Consider the following 18389-nt stretch of genomic DNA (forward strand, 5'->3'; position numbering starts at 1 on the left):
TTCTTCAGATTTGCAACCAATCAACGCAGATCAACTTAAAAATAGACCTATTCCAGTTAACAGCAGAATTCTCAGATAATCTGTAACTTATTATTTTACTGAAAAGTCATAATCACTAAGTTATGTAAAGAATGTCCCTTCTGCAGTAAACTTTTGTCTACATACATCTGTGCCTTTGCTGTTTTGTATTACTTTTCCACATACTTCATGTTTTGTGTTTGTGTGCAGGGTCAGGAGAGTGACTCGTCAGAGGCCTCTGTCCGCGGTCCACGCATCAAGCACGTGTGTCGTCGTGCAGCTGTGGCTCTCGGCCGTAATCGGGCCGTGTTCCCTGATGATATGCCCACACTTAGTGCCTTGCCCTGGGAGGAGAGAGAGAAGATCCTATCTTCCATGGGGAATGATGGTAAGGCATCTTTAACTTAGTTCTCTGTTGACTTGCTATCTTTTAAGCTTTCTATTCATACATGTAATAGTGAAAAAAAATCTTGTTTTAATGAGATAATGCTTAAAAAATGAAAGGGCTCCCCTAAGAAATTCTAAACCTTCCTTCATTTCTTCCTTCTTTGCTTTCGTCCTTTCTTCTTTCCTTCCTTTGCTGTTGTACTTACAGTTTCAAACAAACTTAAGGGGACTAAGTAATCTGGAAATGTGTAATTTTGACTTAAAAATGTATGATTCAAGCTTGTAAATAAAACTTAGACAAGTCTATCATGACCTCATAACCACCTTACATCAGTAGACTTTGTGAGCACAATTTTTATTTTTTATAACATCATTTGTGCATGTACTAAAAATTGATTAGCAAAAAGCAGAGAAATCCAGTCAGCCATGGGAGCACAAGTACACAGTGAAGTGCTGGAGGAGTGAGAGGAGTTGGGCTGCTCTGTTCCTGTTATTTTTGACTAGTTTTTATGTCATGTTAGAACATGTGAGTTTATGTGAGGTTATTTCCCCTGACTGTGGCATGTAATCTGGAGGATAACTGAAAATTATACTCACAGTTTCTTTTCCATGGGTATTTGTATTTCATTTGAAAAGCTTTCGGCTTTGTTCACAGAATTGTTTTGAATTTGCCTGATTAACTTTTTTTATTCTAAACAAGCTTAAAAGCAACAAAGTGTAACATCTTACACTTAATGCTAATATGTATGTGCTGGATTTCATTTAACAGACAAGTCATCAGTAGCAGGCTCAGAGGAGGCAGAGCCCCAGTCTCCTCCCATAAAGCCAAGAGAGACGCGACAGAAGGCCGTTCAAGAAGCTCCTCCCAAAAAGGGCCGCCGGTCCCGCCGCTGTGGCCAGTGCTCAGGCTGCCAGGTTCCAGAAGACTGTGGCGAATGCACCAACTGTCTAGACAAGCCCAAGTTTGGTGGGCGAAACATTAAGAAGCAATGCTGCAAGTAAGTCTTAGTTTATGCACTTAATGGAGTTGTCTATGGTTTATTCAGCCTGGCAGAAAGAGAGAGAGATCAAGACTTTGAGCAAATAACAGGAAGGCTAATTTTTTAGGACTGCTATCCCAGCTAACCACACTAACCAGTATTACAAGATGCTAGTGACAAAAATTTCTGATCCGTGCATCACAAATTTTTAACTAACTGTAAAAAAATAATTTTATGATGCACGTAAATAAATCCATTTCAACCTTTATTAACAGACTTCACGCCCATAGTTGCAAAAAAGCAAAACAAACAATACCAACCATACAAGGAATATAAAAAAACAATCCTTACTTTATATTTTTACAAAGTCTTTTAAGAAAAGTAAAGTTTACGCTTTTTGTGTTCAACTTTCAGGATGAGAAAGTGTCAGAATTTGCAATGGATGCCCTCAAAGATGTTTCTCCAAAAGCAAGGTAAAGGCAAGAAGGACAAGAAAAAGAAGTTTTCTGAGAGAAAAGAGGGTCTCAATCCGTTAAAAGCCCCCATTTCGGAGTCTGCCCCCAAACCGGCTTCCGCTCCTTTAAAGGAGGACCCTGCTCGGAAAAATAGCGAGACTCCCCCTTTAAAGCTGATGGAGGAGAAGTCCAAACAGCAGCCGCTGTCCAAGCAGTCATCACCAGCCATCGCCTCGTCCCCCGCCCCAGCTGAGCAAGCCCAGACCCCGGGCACGTCTCAGCCTCAGTCCCCACCTCCGACCCCGGATGCCAAACAGATTCCAGTTACAAGCGGCACCTCCAGTAAAAAGGGACACAAGCCACACCAGTCTGTTCAAGCTTCTTCCCCCGCATCTTCGTCTTCACCTAGTTCCTCATCCTCGTCCTCTTCATCGTCATCTTCTTCCTCCTCGTCATCTTCAGCCCAGAGCTCTCCCTCACAGTCGACTCAGTGTCAGCAACCCTCACAGTGGACACCTGCGAGTCAGGTGTCTGCAAAGAAAGACGCTTCGCCCAAGATTTCTCTGAGCGAACCCAAGAAAAAATCCCAACAGCACTCAACACAACAGCAGAGCTCAGCCACAATGGGTAAATGATTGTTTTCTTCCTGTAATAATATTTAAATGATACCAAAAACTGGGTGCTTTGTAATTGCTCAATGCAGCTATATTTTCTTGGTGCTTCAAGTGGTGTAGCAGTAGAGTTGGCTGCGGCCCTGTGTTTGTTTTCTTACCTTAAGTCTGATGGCTATCAACAAAGGTCACTTGTGACCAAATAAAAATATTAAAAAAACAGAACAATTTCCTTAAATCTGATGTGGTTGATGTTGGGTGATTGTGTTCCACTTAAGTCTCGTATCATTTCCCTTTTCCATAGTTGACTCAAAAACATCAAAGAAGCCAACTTCCCGCACTATTCCTGCATCTCCAAAACAGAGAACAAAAGACAAGGTAAGCGTACAAAATCTTACCAAGTATTTTTGGTCTTTGTACACTTGAAATAAGACAAAGCCAAAAAATATGAAAAAGTAAAAAGTGTTAAGTAAATAATTCCTTCATGTAAATGAAAAAGTAGTAGGTATAAGTTGTTCCATTGGCAGATTATTTCACTTTAACTAGTACTTTTTCATCCATATTATTGTTGACTTAAAATAAGTTACTAAATGAAGCTGAAAACTTACTTGTGTTTTTAGTTTCATTTCAATTGTACTAAGATATTTGCACTAGAAACTAGACCAAAACTGTTGCAGTGTTTAATTAAATGCTTTTTAACACATGCTCCCCTACTCTTTCGTTTATCCAAAAAGCCGCTGACAACAAAACCGACCAGCAGCAGTACTTTAAACTTGATGAGCACTCCCTCGACTAGGGACCAGGTGAAGTCCCGAGCTCCCTGCGACGGAGTGCATCGAATCAGAGTGGATTTCAAGAGGGACCATGATGTGGAGAAGGTGTGGGAAGCTGGTGGACTCAGCCTGCTCACCTCTGTGCCCATCACACCCAGAGTACTCTGCTTCCTGTGTGCAAGCAGTGGAAATGTCGAGGTAAGAAAAATAACCACATTGTGAAAATATTTATACCCGTCAAATCAGTTTGCAACAAAAAAATGACAAACTTTATCACTTTTAAATAAGGTTTGTGTTGCAAAACACACCATTCCTACTAGTGGCAGCATTAGACTTGAACATTGATGTTCACAGAGCATCCAGTATAACTGAGCTGAAGCTACAAACCAAAGAAAAACTAAATTTCTGTCTAAAATGGGAACAATTCATGTTTAACCCAAAAGGAATGCTGCTGTAACTGCATCTAAATGTGATTTGAAAAAAAAAGAAAGAAAGAAAACAATTAATTAAATCATGAACTACTTTCCATTGTTCCATCACATAAAATCCCATGCAAAGCTTGTGGTTGTCCTGGGATAAAACATGAAAAGGTTCAAGAGGTTTTATTACTTTCTCACGGATTAAAAAAAAAGTCAGAACCCGAATAGTTAAGTCTTAAAAAGATTTGTTTTCAGCTTCTTAATTAAATTCCTTGTGCCCTCATTTTTGTTTCTGCTCCCCTCTAAACTTTTGTTCTCCCTCCAGTTTGTGTTCTGCCAGGTGTGCTGCGAACCATTCCACCTCTTTTGCCTGGGGGAGTCTGAGCGCCCCCTCCAGGAGCAGTTTGAGAACTGGTGCTGTCGACGCTGCCGGTTCTGCCAGGCCTGTGGGCGCCAGCACCAGAAAGCTAAAGTAAGCCTTTTAGTACAGTCTACAGCTGGAGACAAAAGCAGCTCAGTAGAGACTGACAGGGAGGAGAATCTCCTGAAAGGAAAGATGCTCGCTAGTCCTGCCAGCACGCATCATTTAATCAGCTTCCTGGCTTCCTGCCATGCTTTTATTATTGAACTCACACCCTGTGCAAAATCTGCACAGCGGGAGCCTTGTATGGCTGCCATTTAAGAATTATGTGTGAACATATTTAATCTAAGCAACCCATTGAAGCCTCTGTATGCATTAATTTTGATCAATGGCTCGGCTTGTTTGTAAATCTTTATAAAAGATGAAGGATGTGTGCTGGATGACTCAGTTCAGCCATTTGTTTCAGAAGATATCTGCTCGTAAAACAGAGCGTCGCTCGCAGAAGTCCGCAATCCCAGCTGCAGTTGAAACCAGATATTTACATACCCTGTGTAAAAAGGCAAAAAAAACAACAACCCTGCTCTATCAGACTAAACTTTTCATGTTTTATTTGTTTGCAGAATGCCAGAAAACTGAGAACATTCAAATAAAAATGGATTAATACTTTCCTGTAAATACAGAATTTTTCATACGCTAATTAGTTAAGCCTGGATAATAATGGCGTGGCAACATTTCTAAACATTTAAGGGAAATGGAGACATACTTGTGGATGTCTTTTTGTCACAACTCTACATTCTCCTTCAGGAAAATTATTTTGGACCTCCACAAATCTTGTTTATCGTTGGATATAATTGGCTGACGGTGCTCTGTTCAGACGTTTAAACTACTACTTGCAACGTGTTAACGGCATCAGAATGGGCGTTCATCGTACTCCTCAGCAAGGAGTAACTTCTCCCATGTTTTGATCTGAGAGAGTCATTATCCACGGTGAAATGTTTGCCTACAAACCTCTCACCAGTTCCACCAGTTCTGTCTGGAGCCAAGAGCCCAAGAGATACCAAAATGTTTCTGATGGCAAGTTTATCAAATACTAAGGAAATCCATGTAAATATTTGAATATGAGACTAGCAAAAAACCCTGTCAAAAATGATCTCTTCTTATTCTGATATTTAACATGTGCAGATAATTTTGATAATCATATCTCCCCTCAAACAGGAAACAAAGAGGAAAAAATGTAAAAATCTGGTTTCAGCTGTACATGTCAGCCTGAACTCCTGTCAGATTGTATTGTGAAATAGTCAACATTTTAACATCAAGTAAAACTGATCTAAAAAGCAGTGATTGTTGTTGTTTATTTATTTTTAGATGCCACTGACACACTTGCACCAGTTTTAAAAAGTGTGTGTACAGAACTTTAAAAAGAGTTATCAGTGCCTCATTTGTTATTTAAATTTTTTTCTCATCTTCCTTTTGGCCTTTTGCAATGTAGCAGCAGCTGCTAGAGTGTGATAAGTGCCGTAACAGCTATCACCCGGAGTGCCTGGGTCCCAACTACCCCAGCAGACCTACCAAGAAGAAGAGAGTCTGGGTATGATTCAACATCTCTGTACTCCCACGCACTTCTAAGCAAATTTCACTCTCTTTCCTTATTTTCTTCCTCTTGTGGGTTCCTTCTTATCTTCTCAGTTCACTTGACCCTACATAGCTTGTGTCTATCAAAAATATTTTTCCCTCATCGCGGCTCCACTTTCACAATTGTTACACATTTTACTGAAGCGCTTTTGTCTTTATGCTCATATGGTTCCCCTCCCCCCCATCAGATTTGTACCAAGTGTGTGTGCTGTAAGAGTTGTGGAGCCACCAAACCTGGGAAGTCCTGGGATGCCCAGTGGTCACATGATTTCTCCATGTGTCACGACTGTGCCAAGCTGTTTTCTAAAGGTGAGGGAGGTCAAAGTGCCGGTCACTAGTTAAGCACTTCTGTTTTTCTTACACTAACGGTGTAGACTTGAAAGATATGAATGACTTCAGTCAATGTAAAGCTTCAGATTACAACACCTTCTGGTAAAGATGGGTAAAGATCCTTGAAATAATTTCCCCTTTTACTGCAGAGCAAAATCTTACCATTAAAGTGAGAAAAATCTGTAGTTACAGTAGTTTAAAATATAAACCACATTAAGGAAAAAAAATGCTTGCGAAGTCTCAAATCCATTCTCAAAGGTATCGCTAAAAATAGTTTTAAAATAAATTAAACTCCAGTTTATGTTCATTTCTGCTCAGAGGAACTTTTAATCAGTTATTGGCGACTTCTGGTCCTGGGATGAAAATATGGCGTAACACAGGCCGGTTTCTCTTAGCTACTTTTCAAAATGAGAAAGACATAAAAACATTCCACTTTTTTGTGAGAGTAATAATTAAAAAGCAAAAAAACAATATAACTGAAACAAAGCTAGATGAGAAAGGAAAGGAGGTTATCTAAATCTCCAAATTTCACCATTGGAGAATTAGACAAACGATCAACTTATTTGATCAACAAGTCTCCATAACGACCATTAGATGCTAAATAGATGACATACCATCCCAAATATAAATATGTGGAGTTTGCTTCCCACTACTGGGTCTTTAAATGGAACCATGTGTCATGTTCAGAGGACACCAAGGTTGAACAGGTGAGTTTAGCGAGAAACAAAGAATATTTATGTGGGAAAGCGTCTTATTTCCTCTGTTTCGTACGATGATGGATTCGTAATGCTGCGGGCCGGTGGGTCTTCCCAAGGTTCAAATTAAAATAAACATCCGGTGGACTCTACTAGTAAACTGGAAAAGGCTCTTCCTGCAGGATGTCTGAAACATATTTACAGCAAAGGAATGTTTCATCAGAAAGAAAAATCAAATGTGTTCATGGCAAAATTAAATCATGTGGACTGAAGACAAGAGTCAATCCAATCTAAAGAGAGATTTGTCTCTATGCTGCAACCTTGTGGAAAGTTGCAAGAAAATGCCAAAATGACTAACAAAATCAGGTTGTGCAAAAATACCAGCAGCTTAAGTGCTAATACTCGTGGCACACATAATTTACGTTTCCTAAAAACACTTCTTTTTTTTTTTCTTGTCTCTGAAATGTTCTCAAATTTAAGGAATGTTTATTCTACTGCAATAAAAAAAAATGTCTTGAAGGCTTTACCTCTTCTAGTTGGTGTAGGAAATGCTGTAGATGGCATAAAAAATGTTGTTAAAACCCATTTCAGCTGGTTCTAATCTTTTCCTGTAGGGAACCTCTGCCCACTGTGTGATAAGTGCTTTGAAGATGACGACTGTGACAGCAAGAAGATGGAGTGCAGTCGCTGCAAGAAATGGGTTCATGGCAAGTGTGAGAACCTTACAGGTAACTGCGACGCCACGTAGATGCCGTAATACTAATAAAGCACGCTCAGTGTCTGAGGCCTGACAGGCGATCCTGATCGGATGCCGACGGGCAGTAAACCGAGTGGCAGGGGCCTTAATGGCCAGTCGTATCTCTGTCCGTCAGATGAAACATTCGAGCTGCTGTCGAAGCTGCCACAGAGCGCGGCCTACACATGCACCAAATGCACGGAGCGCCACCCGGCCGAGTGGAGGACGGCGCTGGAGAGGGAGTTTCAGGGCTGCATCCGCAATGTTCTCAACGCTCTGCTCAACTCGCGCACATCCACACACCTGCTACGCTACAGACAGGTGAGAAACACAAACCGGTAAATGTAGATGAATTTAAAGTTTGTAATGAAGCCTCAGCTGTATGGACGTGTTGCGTTTATCATGCGACAGGCGGTGAAGCCTCCAGAGCTGAATCCAGAAACAGAGGAGAGTCTTCCATCTCGACGGTCCCCAGAGGGCCCGGATCCCCCGGTCCTTACGGAAGTCCCCCCAACCCCTCCCAGTGACTCGCCTCCGGATCTCGAGTCTGTTGAGAAAAAGATGGGTCAGGGCCGTTACAATTCATTGGTGAGTAACTAACCCCAGTCTTTATAGCAAAGCTACAACAGGGCCCAGGGAAACTTTCAAATTTGGAGTCTGCTGCTCTTTAATCAGAGGTACATTTATACTTGATGTACATTTATATTTAATGAAGGCAGGCAAAGTGGGATCACATCTACTGTAAACACGGTTTTGAACAACTGCTGCATTTTTAATGCCGAGATGACACAGATGATTTGAAATGTTCAGGATTGAAGGAGCTTCCTGGTTGATTGACTCTTTTGTTGGGTTTGCTGCTCTGAAGTGGTTTGATTTTCTCTGTTGACAGCTGCTGTGTAATAAAAAGGTTGCGATAAGCAGAATGCATTCCAAGGAACAATCACCAAATCAATGCTACAACTTGCTCCCTCCACCACAGTTGGATTTCACTTTATAATCTGACAAAGTGATGAAATGAATGAAGTTTTTATTCGCCCTTGCCAAATTTGGCTGCAACTTTTAATGATTAATCTTTTAATTATTTGATCGCTTGGCTGAAAAACCAAAGCCATTTATTTGCTCGGAAAGATTTTTCACTAAAATGACATTTGAACAAAAACACATAACATAAATGGGTGACATATACAAGTAAAAAGAAAAGCCTTATTACTTATGTACTTAAACATAAAATGCCTGGATATTCAGCATGTTGTGAATGTCAAATCTTCCTTATCAAAGCTGCCTCTTTTCTTTTTCTCACACAGTTATTGATTTTATGCCACTGAAAAAAGACCGAAAATTATTTAAACAATATTGAACATAGATTGAAACATTTAATTGAAAGGAAAAATGCTAAGTTGCAACTATACAGTATATTTGTTAAAAAAAAAAAGATGGACAAGACATATAAAATACTTTTGGGAAGATTTCAAGTAACGAGTAAAGTTACTTAAGCCATCTCTGGCCAAACCTGGGATGTAGATTGAAAGATGATCACCTTGATCTGGGTGAGGTTTTTTTCTGTATTAGTCATGCTGTGCTTGTGTTTTTATGCTTCGCCTCCCAGGTGGAGTTCAGCGACGACGTCGTGCGAATCATTCAGACGGCCATCAACAGCGATGGAGGCCAGCCTGAGAGCAGGAAAGCAAACAGCATGGTGAAGTCTTTCTTCATTCGGGTAAGAATCCTAAAATAACTTTGGTTTGGCATCATTGCTCCAACATTATAGCTGAAACAAAGAAAAATAGTTCACACATACTCAAGACAGTTTGAATAGTAGTTTCCTCATGTTTGGCCAAAACTCATCCTTATGATGTCAAGTGTTAGTGTTGTGATCTATGAAGACCGGTGCCGTCAAACGCCGTTTCGCCCTCAAAGACGGGTCTGTGCTGACATGTGAACTCCACTGAATTTTTTTTCTGCTTCAGCAAATGGACCGAATCTTCCCATGGTTCAAAGTGAAGGAATCCGGGATCTGGGAAAGGCAAAAAGTCAATGCCAAGTGAGTTTCTATCCCATGGCAGCAAATGCAATAGTGATTAAATAATGTTTGGTATTTTCCCTGTCTCAGTAATGGGCTGTATAAACTGTCATTTGGCTTTTGAGGTCGTTTGATATCGGAACATCTCGTACTAAGCTGAAACTGGAAGCACAGAGATCAAATTGGGGAAAGCATTCTTTTATAACGAGTGAAATAAAAGCTTACCCTAATACGAATAAAGTCTGGAAGTCAGTATTTTAAGCAAAAGTCCCTGGCAGTCGGTGATATTAACGAATGTGATTTGCTATCATTTCTCAAACGCTGTTCTAAGCTATGCTTGTAATTACAGAGAAGCAGAAGCTTTCACCAGTAATACGGCTGAAATCTGAGATTTTCCAAAAACCTTTGTGATGTTTGCAAGAAGCGCAGCTCTGTAATTATTGAAAGAAGGAATACGATGTGGTTTTATATATATCTTTAGATATATACAGTACAGACCAAAAGTTTGGACACACCTTCTAATTAAAATGGGTTTTCTTTATTTTCATGACTATTTAAAAGGCAATAAATCCCACTTATTAACCTGACAGGGCACACCTATGAAGTGAAAACCATTTCAGGTGACTACCTCTTGAAACTCATCAAGAAAATGCAGAGTGTGGGCAAAGCAGTAATCACAGCAAAAGGTTGCTACTTTGAAGAAACTAGAATATAAGGGGTATTTTCAGTTGTTTTACACTTTTTTATTTCCACATGTTATTCATAGTTTGATGCCTTCAGTGTGAATCTACAATGTCAATAGTCATGAAAATAAAGGAAACTCATTGAATTAAAAGGTGTGTCCAAACTTTTGGTCTGTACTGTATATATATATATATATATATATATATATATATATATATATATATATATATATATATATATATATATAGCTGAATCATCCTTTTGATATTGGAGAGATGTTTTTCTGCATGCTGAGATTGTTCCTGAAAACTTCATTCACCCAGTCTCTGTTGCTCACTCGTTCACTTACCCAGCCAGTCAGTCAGATTTAGTTGTCAGCTTTCTCACGCCATTTATTCCGCCTGCCTCCTGGCTTTGAGGGAGGCAAACCGCAACTGTGTCGGTTTTCTCTCAAAGGGCCTTCAATACGTGTTTGTGGTTTACTTGTTAGCTTGGACTGTTGCGTTCTGGATCGCTTCAGCCGTCACATTAAATCCAGCGTTGCAACGCGTGGATCATGAGGCTGTCACCGGGAGGATTTGTTCCTAGATGCCTCCTCTGCTGATTTCTGAGGCTTGAAGCTTCAGATCATCAGCATTGCTCAACTTGACAAAAACTCTTTGGATGAGCTTCAGTGCAAGTGTTTTCCCTTCAGATCTGTGTTTTATTGCTAGATTTTTGTTTACGCACTCTTCACAGCTTCATCACCTCTGACTGTAAAATTCATTTAAGTTGTGTTTATTTAAATGTGCCGATTCAGAAGAAGGGTACTTTCCAAAACAATTATATCCACTTCACGTCCAATTATATACATACGGATTCAATAGTTATCTCAATAATATTTTTGAAAAGTTTTCACTAAGTGAAGCATATTAATACACACAGATGGATATTTAAAAGCCTTTATTTCTGTTAGTATTCCATTTATTGCTACTAAAAACATGAATATTAAAATTACAGACCAATACAATTCTGTATATTAGTGTTGATGCCATTTCAACTCATCTCTGGGATTTGCTTGAGAAAATGTGTTCTCACACATGAACCCTACTGTTGATTTTATTGAGTGTTTGGTGTATGGTACTTGCATCAACATTCCTGGTATCATCAATCTACCCAAGTGAAAACCCAATAAGGGGCATTTTTACTACAACAGCCTCAGCTTAACACAATAAGTGATATTTGCCCCACTAAGGTGTTTCCGTACGGTATTGTTCACCAGCAGTGGGCTTCTCCCCAATGCCGTCCTTCCTCCATCCCTGGACCACAACTACGCCCAGTGGCAGGAGAGGCAGGAGCTTTGCCGGGCCGTTCACCCCCACTTCATGAAAAAGATCATCCCAGCTCCGCAGCCCAAGAACCTTGCCAAGCTAGATTCACTAGCTTCACCTCCTCTGCTACCTCCTTCACTGCCACCGCCACCTGACCTCCTGGCAGGTAAGCCAAAAAAAAATAAATGACTCCAAATGCATGGATTCTGGTTTTCTTCTTGTTTTTGAAATGTATTTTATTTTCCCTTAAGATCACGAGGACAATCCTGAACCCCCTCTTCCTCCTCCAGGCATCAGTGATACCAGGCAGTGTGTGCTGTGCCTCCAGTATGGAGACGAGTACACTAATGTAAGTCCCTAACAATCCCAACTCCATTCACAGCATCAAAAGGATCGGGTCGTTATCACCTGTAACCATTTATTTGTGTTTTTAGGACTGCGGCAGGCTGCTATACATCGGTCAGAATGAGTGGGCTCACGTGAACTGCGCTCTCTGGTCTGCAGAGGTGTTTGAAGATGACAACGGAGCTTTGAAAAACGTTCACACTGCTGTTCTCAGGGGAAGGCAAACGGTGAGACCTTCGGTCCACGTAATCTCTCTTTCAGTGTGCATTTATTCTGCAGATGTTCTCAACCTGCCGTGCTTTCTGTGCAGAACTGTGAAAGGTGTGAGAAGACTGGGGCCACTGTGGGCTGCTGCCTCACTTCCTGCACCAGCAGCTACCACTTCATGTGTGCCCGCAACTGCCACTGTGTGTTCCTGGAAGACAGGAAAGTCTACTGTCCAAAGCACAGGGACCTCATCAAGGGAGAGGTAAGGACAACACCCTGCATAGTTATTGATATTCTTGGAACTTCTGCACATTTCTTCCCATTACAGCCATAAAACAATTTATTTTACTGTGGTTTCATGTAACAAAAAAATGTTATATGGTTTTAATTTTTTTTTTACTATTAAAAGTCTGAAAAGTGTTGGATGCATTTATAGTTTAGTCAATTTTACTCTCTAGTCCTAAATAAAATTCAGGGAAGCCAACTGCATACCACGTTATCACAGTCCACTGGTGTGTAAGTTTCTGTCAAGACTAAGAATTTTTTTTTACAGTCCAATCATCCCCGCTCTGTTTGGTCCACTTTAAAACCTAAAAATCCAGGTTTCGGTTTGATTAAATGGAACTCCAAAAGCAGGAAGCGGACCATTGGGCAGGGCATTCTGGGTAAATATGACCCAAAACAAATCCACTAGTCTATCGCCAGCTGGACAAATGGCTTATGGTCCTTTACCAAAGACAAAAGAGAATCCTACAACAAAATTTCATGCCATATTATTTTTGTTTATGTTTGTGAAGAAGGAAGTTGTGCTCATTTCTTCTTCATAAGTTTTCATTTTGTTTCCTTCAGTGGTTCTTGGCGCAGTGCCACCACAGGTTTTTTTAAAGAGTTTGGTTTGTTTATAAATGCATTATAACATTTTCAGTTTACACCATGTATCATTTCCCAACATTTTTACAGTTATAAGCTACGTTATGCTAGCCTGAAGTTTTTAATTATGCGGCCAAAGGGTAAAATGTCATAAAGGGATATAAATTCTTATGTCTTATGACACTGTAGAGAGCAGAAGCAGTTCATGTGCATTCATGCTGTGAGAAGGTTTTCCCCTCATTTCTTCTGTTTGTGTATTTTCCTACAAGGTGGTGACAGGGTTTGAGGTAACCCGCAGGATCCTGGTGGACCTGGAAGGGATCAGTCTCAGGAGGAAGTGGCTGGCAGGGCTGGAGCCTGAAAATGTCCACATGATAATAGGTGATATGCCTTTGCTAAACATTGATTTTAAAGCCTGACATTTCTTTTTCTTAACTTTATTTCCTCTGTGTGCTGAACACTGACTGACGCACTGTCATTGCAGGCTCCATGACAATTGATTGTTTGGGAATACTGACTGAACTCTCAGACTGCAAACGCAAGCTCTTCCCTGTTGGGTACCAGTAAGTGGAGTTTTTAATCTAGACATTGTCATTATTTTCAGTGATTGACAGAAATAAACTGTACTAACCGCAGAGGAAATTGATATTATCAAACTGAAAACATTTTATTTTCCTCAGATGTTCGAGGGTATACTGGAGCACTTTAGACGCTAGGAAGCGTTGCGTGTACACCTGCAGGATATTAGTCTGTCATCCTCCAGTGGCAGAGTCTGACATGAAGAGTGTGATGGGTCCTGAGGAGAATCGCACAATTGCACACAGCCCACCTCCCATTACAGGTACTAACTTACTGACTTTTCTGTTTTTGATTCCTGTTTGTAAGCTGCATTAAAGCACAAAATATATATATACTGCGATAGACACATTATCAGTATTAATAGATGATATGTCCAATAGGATTTTCAATAATTTGACTGAACTCCAGTCCAGAACCGCACAGCATTCTGGGGAATGTAGGCAGAGGAAAGGTTTTAGCCACTCAACTTCTCACGGTCAGCTAAGCAAAGTTGATGGCATCAATTAATCAAAACTAATAAATAATTATCAGTATCAACTGATATAAAGCCGTTATAGTGTTATATACAGTACAGACCAAAAGTTTGGACACACCTTTCTAATTCAATGGGTTTTCTTTATTTTCATGACTATTTATAAGGCAATAAATCCCACTTATTAACCTGACAGGGCACACCTATGAAGTGAAAACCTTTTCAGGTGACTACCTCTTGAAGCTCATCAAGAAAATGCAGAGTGTGTGCAAAGCAGTAATCACAGCAAAAGGTTGCTACTTTGAAGAAACTAGAATATAAGGGGTATTTTCAGTTGTTTTACACTTTTTTATTTCCACATGTGTTATTCATAGTTTTGATGCCTTCAGTGTGAATCTACAATGTCAATAGTCATGAAAATAAAGGAAGCTCATTGAATTAAAAGGTGTGTCCAAACTTTTGGTCTGTACTGTATATCAGCTATATTGGATTCTGGGTTGTAATTTTGAACATCATTAACATTATTTTATTTTTTTTCTTTGTATTAAAAATTTTTTTATTTCTATTGAATGAAATGAATAAAGAGAATAATAAAATAATAACATCTTGTCTTTTCAAAAATATAAGAAGAATCACACAGTGTATGTGTGTGTAATCAAGACAATTACTATTTTGAGTTTTTTCTTTCTCTGCAGTTCTGTATAAATAACAGTATTTGTAGTATTAAGTGTTTTTGTGTGTTTATTTTTCTTACAGACTTTCCTGATCCATTTGAGTCACCAAGACGCTCTGAAAACCTCTCTCCTGCAAATACCCCGAAGCTCAGGGTCTACACCAGAAACAGACATCCCAGCTATCCCCCCTGCCAGCGCGCTGTAGACTCCAAACAAATGTCTTCTCCAGGTACCAACATGCACCTCCTGTTGTATTTAGAACATAACAATAAATGTTTTCATATAGCTGTAAATGTTTTGGAGAGTTTTGCACATTGAAACCAGTTTTTGTTTCTTTCATCGTAGAGGGAATCCCGCTGCCCCAAAGCCAAGCTGTGGCAGATTCACCGGGGAATCTGAGCATTCGCAACATTGACTCCAGACGTCACAGCTCCCCTTCCCTGTCCTCTCCTCCCCACCAGCTGAACAGGCAGAGAGGCATGACCTCCGCACCTCAGAGTTTGTCACGACCCCTCACCTCACCTCCTCCTCTCATCCCCTCCCCGGCCAGAGACCCTGAAAAATCCAAACACCTCATCAAAGACTCAAAGAAGAATCCAGTCCAAAGAGATGGGGACAGAGGCAGATCCTTTTCCACAGATGGAAACAGGCTGCAACCAGCAAGGGAACAAGGCCTGAGAGATTCAGACAAGGGAAGGACGTCAAGTCGAGACCAAGCATCCAAGGAGTCAGAAAAAAGTAAATCACCCAGAGAGCATGTGCAAAAAGACTTTGACAAGGGTGACATATCAGCCAAAGAGCCAGAAAAGAGAAGAGTTATAGGTACAGACTCCTGTCTGAAAGAATCTGAGAGTGGAAAACCGCTGAGTAGAGACTCCTCGAGAGATTCTGAAAAGGGGAGGTTTGCAAATAGAGACTCGAGTAATAGAGAAACGGATAAGAGTAAGACATCTTTCAAAAATCCTAACTACAAGGGTATAGACAAATCTAGGTCTCTCAGCAGAGATGTGGGACAAAGGGACTCCGAGAAACGCAGACAGTACAGCAGGGAAGCAGGAAAAGACTTGAGCCAAGGTAAAGATAGACCATCAAGCAGGGATTCTGACAGGGGTAGACCTTCCTCTAGAGACTCCAGCTATAGAAGTGCAGAGCGAAACAGAGACTCTGGCTCAGCTAAAGATAGCAATGCTGGAAGTCAATCGAAGCGAACTGGAAGTGAGAGCAAGAGTCCAAGATCGGCACCTGTGGGCTCAGGACAGTCTTCTCCTCCAGTGGGCACTGCTGCTCTTTCAAGTCAGCAGAGGAGTGGCGGCACCAAACAGGTTGACAAGCAGGGAAAACATGGAAACAAAGACCACGATGGTCTAAGCTTGTTGCCTCGCCACCGATCCAATCCACCCTCCAACATCCCCTCATCAAAGGACAAGCCCAGCTCAGGGAAGGAGAGTAGCAGCACCACTGGGAATACCACACCGTCTCCATTTCATAAGGAATCCGTCGTTGGAAAATCTGGCTCCCCACAGAAGTCCAGTACACTGAAATCTAATGATTACTCTTCAGGTCCAGCTGGGAAGTCTCTCTTTTCATCACGGACATCAGTGGAGGACGATGTCGGTAAACGGAGCTCCCTGCACCTGACGTCCCCAGTTGCAGGCTCAGCTGCCAAAGACAAACACCCCAAAGTCAGATCAGCCAGCAGCAGAGATGTGTCCAAAGACCGAGACAGAGAGAAGACCCATCAGAACAGCAGCAGCAACAAAGCTCCTCTTCTCAACAACAATGCAAAAACCACAGGCAGCTCTAGCACACATTCCCCAAACTCCAGCTCCAGCTATAACAGCAAAGCTTCAGTGCTCGGAAACAGCACCAAATCCCAAGGGAAGCCTCAGGGGGAGAAGCAGCAGAACCAGGGAGAGGACAGGTTGTCCACAAAGAGCAGAGAAAATTTCCCCTGTCCAGAGAGGAAGTACAGCAACAATCCAGAAAGCTTCCAGCAGATGCAGACCAGTTTGGCTGCAGAGAAAGGCGTAGTGAGCGCAACTCAGTCTCACACCAAACAGATAACCAACCAGTTGTCAATTTCCTCCAGAGAGAAGAAGCGGCAAGTTAAACCCTCTTCTCACACTCCGCTCAAGACCAATATGAAGTCTGACCCCAATGGGACGCAATCTTCCTGTCCCACAAGCACTTCTTCCACCGTCTCCCCTGCTGGACAGGGGACCCATCGCTCTGCCCCGTCCCCTCTGTTCTCCTCGCCCTCTGCCAGCAGTAGCGACAGCTCCGAGTCTGACACCCAGGCTCAGATGGAGGAAGACGAACTCCGCAAAAACCGTCCGCGCCACAGGCTCAGAGACCACCACAGCCTCCTCTCTCAGTGTGCAGAGGAGGACGACGGCGAAGGCCCGGAGGACGACCACAACAGAGGCATGGAGGACAAGCATCATGAAGACGACAGCGACGGCTCGGGCTCAGCCAAGAGGCGATACCCGCGGCGCAGCGCCCGCGCACGTTCCAACATGTTCTTCGGACTCACTCCGTTTTATGGCGTTCGCTCGTACGGTGAGGAGGACATTGCCTTTTACGGCAGCGGTGACGGAGGGGGGGCTGTGGTTAAGAGGAGGACCGGCGGACGGAAGAAGTCGGCTGAGGGGCAGGTGGACGGAGCGGATGATATGAGCACCTCATCTTCATCTGCAGACAGTGGCGAGGATGAAGATGGCGGAATGAATAACAGGGGTAAAGACTCCTACTACTACAACTTCACTCGGACAATAATCAACCCTGGCGAAGGCCTTCCGTCAATAGAGGGGCTGGACGATTGTTTAGGAAGGGGATCCCAGCTTCAACGCTTTCTGAAAGACGAGGAACAGCAGCAGCAAAGGGCCCAAGGAAAAACTGAAGAGGACATGCTGAGTACTTTGTTAGTACACAATTTTTTTGATACATTTATTTACTCGAATGTTTTACAAATGCACCAATGAAAAATTCTGTTGTTTGTTTTACTCATGATTTTGTAATGTCTATACCAAATATGGCTGGTTCTGATTTCACTTTAAAAAAACTATACATAACAACAATACATTTTTAAGATTGAGAAGTTTACTTGCATAGGGATTTTTTAATCCCTAAGTAGAATAAAATGACTTCTCAAAAACAGTAACAGAGCGGCTTGAATCTGCATCAGTGAAGGTCTTCAAATCCAGTAAAATTGTCCAGGTTATGAAGCAGAGCCACTTAGATAAAACCCAGTGAAAACATATCTGCTTTGCTCCTTTATTAGACAGATGATGGCTCATTCATTTTTATTATTTGTGTCCTACAAAATATTATATTCCCCATATTACAAAATACTCTAATTAACAATTGAGTGCAGTTTAATATTTAACCCTCCTGTTATGTTCGTTTCTAGGGTACAGCAAAAATGTTCGTGGGTCAATTTGACCCAGGGAGTGTTTAATCATGCAATAGTGTCAGAAACCAAAAAATTCCTCCAAAACATTTTTGTATCTGATTATTAACTCCAATACTAACCATTTCAATCAATATTTGTGCAATGATGTTTTATTATTTCTCAGAAATTAAGGATCAATGACGACAACCTGCTCATTTACTCAATTGGACATAAAAAATGGAATTTAGATTTTTAATGTCCACTGAAAAAAACCTAGACACAAAAAAACAATAATTTCCTTGAAGTTGACCTTTGGTAAATTATTTTATATTATACTTTTTTTTTTTTTACCAAAGGGTGATCTTTATAATTGAACTTGAGACACACATACTGTTCTGGGTCAAATTGACCCGCTGATTAAAATCAAGATAAATGAGTCA

At 41.2% G+C, this 18389-nt stretch overlaps 1 protein-coding gene across 3 annotated transcripts in view; it reads left to right on the top strand.

The window, feature by feature from the left end:
* The window catches only part of kmt2a (lysine (K)-specific methyltransferase 2A), a 44059-nt gene that overhangs the window by 13033 nt on the left and 12637 nt on the right, over positions 1-18389 (top strand). The window contains exons 4-25 of one of the 3 annotated variants that reach the window (XM_032545922.1): positions 229-406; positions 1175-1403; positions 1800-2467; positions 2756-2829; positions 3186-3422; positions 3969-4115; positions 5494-5592; positions 5825-5945; positions 7276-7389; positions 7534-7718; positions 7809-7985; positions 9004-9114; positions 9365-9438; positions 11363-11577; positions 11663-11760; positions 11846-11983; positions 12067-12225; positions 13103-13214; positions 13318-13396; positions 13514-13674; positions 14641-14787; positions 14904-17478. In XM_032545922.1, the coding sequence (XP_032401813.1) occupies positions 229-406; positions 1175-1403; positions 1800-2467; positions 2756-2829; positions 3186-3422; positions 3969-4115; positions 5494-5592; positions 5825-5945; positions 7276-7389; positions 7534-7718; positions 7809-7985; positions 9004-9114; positions 9365-9438; positions 11363-11577; positions 11663-11760; positions 11846-11983; positions 12067-12225; positions 13103-13214; positions 13318-13396; positions 13514-13674; positions 14641-14787; positions 14904-17478 (6098 nt within the window). The remainder of the gene's footprint in view (positions 1-228; positions 407-1174; positions 1404-1799; positions 2468-2755; positions 2830-3185; positions 3423-3968; positions 4116-5493; positions 5593-5824; positions 5946-7275; positions 7390-7533; positions 7719-7808; positions 7986-9003; positions 9115-9364; positions 9439-11362; positions 11578-11662; positions 11761-11845; positions 11984-12066; positions 12226-13102; positions 13215-13317; positions 13397-13513; positions 13675-14640; positions 14788-14903; positions 17479-18389) is intronic. The other 2 variants (XM_032545924.1, XM_032545923.1) reach the window with 2 other exon arrangements.

The sequence above is a fragment of the Xiphophorus hellerii genome, chromosome 18 (genome assembly GCF_003331165.1).
Source record: "Xiphophorus hellerii strain 12219 chromosome 18, Xiphophorus_hellerii-4.1, whole genome shotgun sequence".
Classification (NCBI taxonomy): Eukaryota; Metazoa; Chordata; class Actinopteri; order Cyprinodontiformes; family Poeciliidae; genus Xiphophorus; species Xiphophorus hellerii.